This window comes from Tarenaya hassleriana, unplaced genomic scaffold (genome assembly GCF_000463585.1).
Source record: "Tarenaya hassleriana unplaced genomic scaffold, ASM46358v1 Cleome8, whole genome shotgun sequence".
In the NCBI taxonomy this organism is placed as follows: domain Eukaryota; kingdom Viridiplantae; phylum Streptophyta; class Magnoliopsida; order Brassicales; family Cleomaceae; genus Tarenaya; species Tarenaya hassleriana.
This window is the reverse complement of record NW_010970490.1, coordinates 717,257-724,417: the sequence shown is the minus strand read 5'-3', so window position 1 is coordinate 724,417 and position 7,161 is coordinate 717,257. Positions and strand designations below refer to the sequence as shown.

The 7,161-nt window shown below is 40.4% G+C and overlaps 2 protein-coding genes across 7 annotated transcripts in view; both read right to left on the bottom strand.

Moving 5' to 3' along the window:
• The window catches only part of LOC104802141 (DUF724 domain-containing protein 2-like), a 4,341-nt gene extending 2,279 nt beyond the window's left edge, over positions 1-2,062 (bottom strand). The window contains exons 1-4 of one of the 5 annotated variants that reach the window (XM_010525606.2): positions 1,900-2,062; positions 1,264-1,765; positions 595-1,011; positions 168-401 (exon numbers count right to left, since the gene is read on the bottom strand). In XM_010525606.2, the coding sequence (XP_010523908.1) occupies positions 168-401; positions 595-1,011; positions 1,264-1,716 (1,104 nt within the window). In that variant the 5' untranslated portion in view covers positions 1,717-1,765; positions 1,900-2,062. Of the gene's footprint in view, positions 1-167; positions 402-594; positions 1,012-1,263; positions 1,842-1,899 lie in introns of those variants that run through there. The other 4 variants (XM_010525607.2, XM_010525605.2, XM_019201242.1 and 1 more) reach the window with 4 other exon arrangements.
• A 129-nt stretch (positions 2,063-2,191) lies between these two features.
• On the bottom strand, positions 2,192-6,067 carry LOC104802140 (SWR1-complex protein 4). Of its 2 annotated transcripts, none has more exons than XM_010525602.1 (17): positions 5,735-6,067; positions 5,555-5,641; positions 5,158-5,223; positions 4,979-5,038; positions 4,829-4,885; positions 4,594-4,723; positions 4,350-4,459; positions 4,127-4,219; positions 3,993-4,040; positions 3,655-3,834; positions 3,454-3,564; positions 3,228-3,323; positions 3,063-3,134; positions 2,917-2,953; positions 2,780-2,814; positions 2,597-2,693; positions 2,192-2,474 (listed from the first exon to the last, which is right to left on the bottom strand). In XM_010525602.1, the coding sequence occupies exons 1-16, from the start codon at positions 5,855-5,857 to the stop codon at positions 2,619-2,621; spliced, it is 1,380 nt and encodes a 459-aa protein (XP_010523904.1). In that variant the 5' UTR covers positions 5,858-6,067; the 3' UTR covers positions 2,192-2,474; positions 2,597-2,618. The 2 variants fall into 2 exon arrangements, with proteins under 2 accessions (XP_010523904.1, XP_010523905.1); XM_010525603.2 differs by having other exon boundaries at positions 4,350-4,417; positions 5,735-6,066.
• Between the last annotated feature and the right edge of the window lie 1,094 nt (positions 6,068-7,161).

The following is a 7,161-nucleotide window of genomic DNA, read 5'->3' as shown; positions in this document are numbered from 1 at the left end:
GTGACATATTGAGATCCTCCGACAAAATACTCGAGAGAGAGGTCAAAGTCCACTGGGGGATCCTCACTGGCTGCAAATCCTAATACACATGGACCATTTTTTTCTTTTAAGCAAAATCTTCATGCATCAGATCATGCGCAAGTGTGTGTGTGTGTGTATATAGCAGGAATCGATTGCTTAGCATCAGCAGAAGGGCTTGTTAGCTTCGTTTTCTTTGCTGAGGACACAGAATAGACTTTACTGGTGAAAGTTGAACGGCCTCCTGACTTATTCCTCGAGTGTTTGGAAGGAGTCCTTTCTTCAGTTTTGTCATGGGTGGTACCTGGAACTTGCTCAAAGTTGATTGCATTGTCGTTGATGTGCCCCGATTGCGTTAGATCATTTGACATAGCGGTATCGAGCTAAAACACAAAACAAAAATACGAAATTCCCAAATCATTTCACAATTATGCAGCTTGAGATAACGATACTGCTTCCATACGAAAACAAGATACTTGAAAATTCTTCCAATTGGGGAAACATATAAAACCCGAATTGCAATGCCCAGAAATTCTGTGCAAAAGCAAAAAGAAGGTAAGAAAGAAGTGCAGATACCTTTGGTTCCATCTCCCACTTCCCACCATTCCATTTCATGGAAGGTCTTAGATCCGACTCAGTGAAATCAAAACTCTCTTTTGTACGCCGGAAAAACACTTTGTATATATTTCCAGCCATAATTCTAGTAATCACACCTTCACGCCATCCCGACTCATGACGCACGTCAACTTTTTCCAGTATCATATACTCTCTGTCCTTACAAGGCAATGGTGTAGGTCGGATCTTGCTCGATTCAACATCAGCTCTCCTCGATTCTGCATCATCACCGTTCCTCAAAGTCCTGTACTTCACATAGACAGTTCCAACCTCATTCTCCTTGATAACAACTGCCCCAACCCAGACATCACGCAGATGTTCTGTCTCAGTCCTCAACTCAACTGCTGTCCCGGAGCAAAATGCCGATTTTTCCAATTGCTGGAAAAATATTAAAATGAGCTATTGAGAAGAACGTAAAAGCATGGTCGGAATGCAGAGATGGAGAGGAAATCGATGTAATGGTAACCGCATAACTATAAACTCCAAGAACAAAGTTCAGATATTAACCTAAAGACGCAACATGCAAACGAGGAACGAGTTCCAAATACTGTGCAGAAAAGGCAAAGGAACAGAACCAAACTGGAAACCCGCTCATACAAAACCGATCAACGAGAAACCAGAGAGTACCACCTGCTTAGCGGCTCGGGCCCATTTCCCGTTGATCCAATCAAAATGTGCCCGCAAATGCGTGCCATCGAATTCGATAACATCAGGCGGGTTATCGAAGTAGACGATGTACCTCCCGTCCTCCAGAACCTTCCTGACGACCCCAGTCCACCATCCATCTCTGTAACTGGCATCAACAACGTCTCCTTCGTCGAAACTCTCTCCGGAGACGACCACATCCTCCGGAGGCAACGGCCGGATGAAGCCCAAGTCGACGGCTTCGTGGAGGGGAGTGAGACCATCGTCCTTGAGCAGCGTCAAGTAGCGGACTAGAAGCTTTTTGCGCCTAGATTTCAAAGGGGTTTCTTCGAGAAGGGCTCTGTACCATGCGCCTTTGAAGCCTTCCTCGTCGGAACTCACTTCCACCACTGAGCCCTTGGTGATGCCACACTTTGCAAGCTCTGTCTCACTCAGCATTTCTCCGGCAGTTCTTTCCCTTACCCAGAAGTTTACAAGAATCAAAACCCTAGTAGCAATTTGATAAAAATGTTTTCTTTTCAGCTTTAAATCTCCGAGCCCGCAAAGACGAAGTCGAAGAGGCATATATATATATATATATATATATATATGTACATACTGTACTGTAGAAGGAAAACGCACCCGAAGAGGAAAAAGACGCCTTCTTTGCTTCCGCGGATTTAATATTGTGAAGTGAAAAGATTAAGATCAGATAATTAGTTTAGGAAACCATTAAAATGCTGATAAGAAAATTAGAAATCATGTAATTACACCCTCTACGACCATCGATTTTCTTCTCCCCGGAAAACGTCGATTTCTATGTTCAGATCCAGATTTCCTTCAAAACCTTTGTTGTTCAAAAACCGAAGCGAACAATTTGCTGCTACTACTTTATTTGCATCGAGTTCATAAGACGATTCATTCGAGTCGCGACTCGCGAGCCAAACCGAGTTAGAACTGAACATTTTTTCCAGACTCGTGTGAAAACGACACAAATCTGTGAATCCGTTACAATCTGAATCGGACAACCGAGATTAGAAAAAAAAAAAAAAAAGTAAACTCAAAAGGGCGATGATTTATCTAACACGAATTTTTACCGTCAGTAAAAGGGCGACGATTCATTACAACACACACGGTGTTGACATATTGAGATCCTCCGACAAAATACTCGAGAGAGAGGTCAAAGTCCACTGGGGGATCCTCACTGGCTGCAAATCCTAATACACATGGACCATTTTTTTCTTTTAAGCAAAATCTTCATGCATCAGATCATGCGCAAGTGTGTGTGTGTGTGTATATATATTAATAAAAAGGAATACTGTCGGGGGAATGGAATTACTTTGGAATGAAGGTCAGGGGAATCAGAGATCAGAGGCTTTCATCTTCCTCGGCCGCTTATGAGCGGGTGATGGAGTGTTTGCTTGTCTTCCCGGTCCCTGCCATTTGCTCACCCACCAACTTTAAAACACCTCCTCCACAGGAAAGTTTTATACATACATTAGTAAAAACAGAGGATCTGCACCTTTCTCTTCTGGTCCTTTTTGGTGGGTCTTTCAGCTGAAATACATGCGCACACACACACCAAGAGACAAATGATCTCAGAGATGACTGGTAATGGCAGATAGAAGAAGGAGATAAGATTATGTAGAGAGCCAGTACCTCCAAAACTAAAGGGTTCTTGAGCAAAAACACGATCCTGATCATCAAGAAACACATCATTATGATGATAACAGCTCCTACTAATACATGGGAACATGAAAAACAGAATCAGAATGAGAGACCCTTCTTGTCAATTATATGCTGACCTGAGGGGGTTCTGGCATTTCGGCATATGAACCCTCCCTATACGATGAACCTTCTGCTTCCTTATATTGTAGCTGAAACGTGGAGTGAAAACAACAACAACAGTGTACACCATGGAATAGAATATAGTCCCATCCCATGTAAGAGAATATGCAACTTGTTGTTACCTGCTTCTGAAGATTCAACAGCGTTAAAATCTCTTTTCGCAATTCAAGATGCTCGTCACACACAGTTTTCGTAGGAACTTTTGGTTTCAAATTAACCTGCACACAACAAAATTTGTGAATTATGACACCCTACAGCAGTTCAATCGCAATGAGAAGAAGCTCGAGATCAGATGGCTAATATAAGGGTAAGATAGAAAGGTTGACAGAACAAGAAGCAGAGACAAACCCCAAGATCTTGCAATGTCTGCTCAACCCGCTTGATTGTCCGAAGACCAACAGACGAGCTTGCAGCTTGGACCATTTGTTCAAGGGCATAAGTTCTCAAATATACACGAAGCTGAAATTTTTTTCAAAATCCACAGAAAATAAGCCAGAGAAGTTTCAGTCTAGGGTATAGAGAGAAAGAGAGAGGGCGAGAGATGTTAACCATGCGCAGAGAAGCAATGGTAGAAGCATTATCTGGCATCACCAATGTTGAAGGAGCCGCTCCTGAAGTAGGAGGAGGAACATTGGCTGACGGCGATACACTATCCCCCGGAACTACAACCCCATCAGCTTTTTCAGGACCAGCAGTCGCATTCACAGGGACATCAGGCTCTTCCGTACTCTGGACAACCAGAAAGAAGAATAATATCAGCAACAAGATTGATGGGAATCAAAATCTCGATAACAATCTAAGGTAAAAACAGAATCTTAAAAAGATTCCTGCACACACGGTAAATGAAGAAATTAAAGAGAATCGTAATATTTTAACACAACACATACCCATGCAGCCAAGCGTGCCTCCGTTATTCTTTTAGCTTCAGCAAGAATCTGAGGTTTATGAACAGCAGGTAAGATAAAGCAAAGAATTATCTTACATTTTTTCCATCACATCAGTGAAACAGAAAAGGAAAAACCTCAGTGTCTTTCTTCTCCTGCTGTCTGGTCTGTGATAGTACCACGGACAATGCACGTTTTCGATCTCTATCACGAGTAATATCATACTGCTCCTGTTTATGCATAAATAAAAGCCACACCCTGGATAAATACACCATTTACATAACAGATTTCTAAAAAATAAACTACAGAGATAATATATATGATAATAAGAGTTAGTTTAGATAACAGAACAACACTGACCTTAATTAGAGGATGGTTTGCAACATCTGCTGGAGACTGAGCTCTAACACGCAGCAGAGCCCGGGTAACTACAAAAGAAAGCACAGCCATAATCAAGCGTATACCACTGCCTTTGGAGATCTCGTACAAAACAACAGAGAAACAGAGAAAACAAGACACAAATGAAACCGAGAAAGAACAAAAGTCAAGGTGATATAAGTAATGAACAATTAATGCTTCTCAAAGAAGGAAGGACTAAACGTACCGCTATAGTAACGGTCCTTCAATTCTTCCACAGTCCGAGATAATGGAAACCTATCAGCTATCACAATGAAGCGAAGATCAAACCTTTCACACAAGTCAAACAACTGATCTGTCTCTTCCTTAGTCCATACCTGTTAAAAGGCACAATAAATCAAGGCCATGCATGCGCAGTCTCTATAGGACATTAGTGACGACAAGTGGAAGTGGATAAAGGTGTTGCTTCATTAGATACTTACAGGATCTGTTAAATACTTCTCGTATTCCTCGTCTGTGTACTTCATGATATCAACTGACTATGCCATAAGGTAAGGGTAAGAATGACGACAAAGGCCCAAAAAGAAGGGGAGAAGAAGTCGAGCGTAGCACACATGAACAAGAGGGAATACCTTGTTATATTTAGCGAAGGAATAATCACCTGTCGGCGGAACATCATTCACAACTCTCACCTGCAAGAGCATGGATCCCATAAAAATCTCGGGTGCATGAGAATAAAGACGGCGGATTACAAAGAATGGAATGGTTAAGTTTGTTTTCGAAAAGGACATTCTGCATAAAAGGACCCTACCCAGTGATAAAGCTGCAAATTATCTTTCCTAGCAGAATTTGTGAAGGGAAGCCATCGCCAAACCACCTGAAAGAAAGCTCCATCCATTTCAGCATACACATTACAATCCATGAAAACCAATCCAAACATGTTGAGCCCCAAAACTCAACTCAGAAGAACAATCATTCTTAGGCTTAGTTGACAGAAGAGTAACTGAAAAAACCTACACCCCACTAATAAAAAACATGCAATCTCATCCAATTTTGGCAAATTCTCCTCCTATATCACGGAATTGAGCACCCTTATCATCCTCAAGCCACCGGTAAGGAAACTAAGACAAGCCCTAAGACTACGATGATGTTTACGGCTCCAATTAGCAGTAAGGATACGTAAAATTTATCCAAAAGCAATACCAAACCTTCTCATCCGCAGGTGGTCGGCGTTTTAACTGAGAAACATCAATTGAGGGCATAAGAGGCGGGATGCCGCCGGTAAGCGCATAGACCTGAAATTCAACAGCAAAAAAGAACCAAAGGTACGAAAAAAGACCAAAAAAGATCAACGGAAGATGAGCATTTTTACATTTTTCCGAGCTCACCTCGCGAGAAATGCCATCGGGCTTTCTATGGGACTCCTTCTGGGGTCGAGGTTTCTTCTCCTGGGTTATCGACAACGGAGTCTTCGGCAATCCCAGAATGTCCTTAGCGTCCGTACCACCCATTGAAAAATCGAAACTTTATCAGCTAACTATCATCCAGTTCGGGAGCAAGAAGGTCTTCGATCCGATCACGGACCGATTTGATTCCAAAATTAGGGCTCCGATAGATTTCACTGAAAGAGTAACCAAACCCAGGAAATTGCGAGTGATTGGGGATTTTCTCATCGACCGCGAAACTATTCTTGAACCCTCGGATTCGTTTGGCGGTTTTTATGATCATCGAACACAACGATGATAAAATGATTTTTCCCCCTTTCTTACGATAAAGAACGGCACCGTTTTGTATGATTGATGGGTTTTTTTTTCAGGACTTGAAAAAATCTCGCAATAAAGTAATGTTTATAAAATGAAATATGGTAAAAGGACAGATTGGACTAAGTTGGGCTACTTGGAGCCCATTTATAATAACAGTAACTGGACTGGAAGGCCCATATGATCATACGAAGTCATGGGCTTTGAAATTGGATTTAGTAATGAAATATCAAAGTAAACATTCCTTTTTGTTTGTTGCAAAAGAAAAAAAAAGTTTATTAATATGATGACGTACCCTTAGATTAGATTATTATGATATAATGTATCATCTCTAAATTCTAATAAACATTCAAATCACTCGTATAACTTGTAACCGTGGAAAAAGATCAGAAAAAACATATACAGTCGACTCACAATCACGTTCTTATGAAATGTGTGTTATATGTTGGTGTATTTTAATTTGGTATGATATTTTAAATAAAGGATTTTTCTATACGTGGACCGAACCGAATCAACTATGGAAGCAATAGAAATTGACTGTAAATCAACTATAAATAATCAGATAAATTAATAAAAATACAAAGGCGGACGTAAGCAATGACAAAGGTTAATTAATTAATTAATACAACAAAATCAGAACGTCAAAAGCATTTCCACCCAATCGGAATTTGGCCGTCTTTTCCCGATCTAAACAATTGGTTAATTAACCGTTAATTATTACAATCAAACACTAATCTCCTCCTATTTTCAACACCTATATTTTATGTTCACGTGTAGATATTGATAAATAGTAGCCGATCAATTGTGCATTTGGCAACATCAATATTTTGACCAACCAAATAAAAAACTATATGATAAATTTAAAGACGGGGAAAAGCAAGCCTATGTGTTTAATTCAAAACCTTATAATTATTTCAATACCAAGTGTGGTGCCGTCTTTGAATGTTTCTCGAGTGAAATAAATTAAAGATACAATAACCAGAAAACACGTATTAATAATTTTTAACAAAACATAAACATTCTATTTATAAATACTAAACCCTGAACCGCATGGC

Excerpts from the sequence above, each read along its gene's own strand:
- LOC104802140 (XM_010525602.1), bottom strand. The coding sequence starts at position 5,857 with ATGGGTGGTACGGACGCTAAGGACATTCTGGGATTGCCGAAGACTCCG. Across the intron at positions 3,135-3,227 it reads TGTTGAATCTTCAGAAGCAG|CTACAATATAAGGAAGCAGA; the intron begins GTAACAACAAGT and ends TCCACGTTTCAG. Across the intron at positions 2,815-2,916 it reads AGAACCCTTTAGTTTTGGAG|CTGAAAGACCCACCAAAAAG; the intron begins GTACTGGCTCTC and ends CATGTATTTCAG.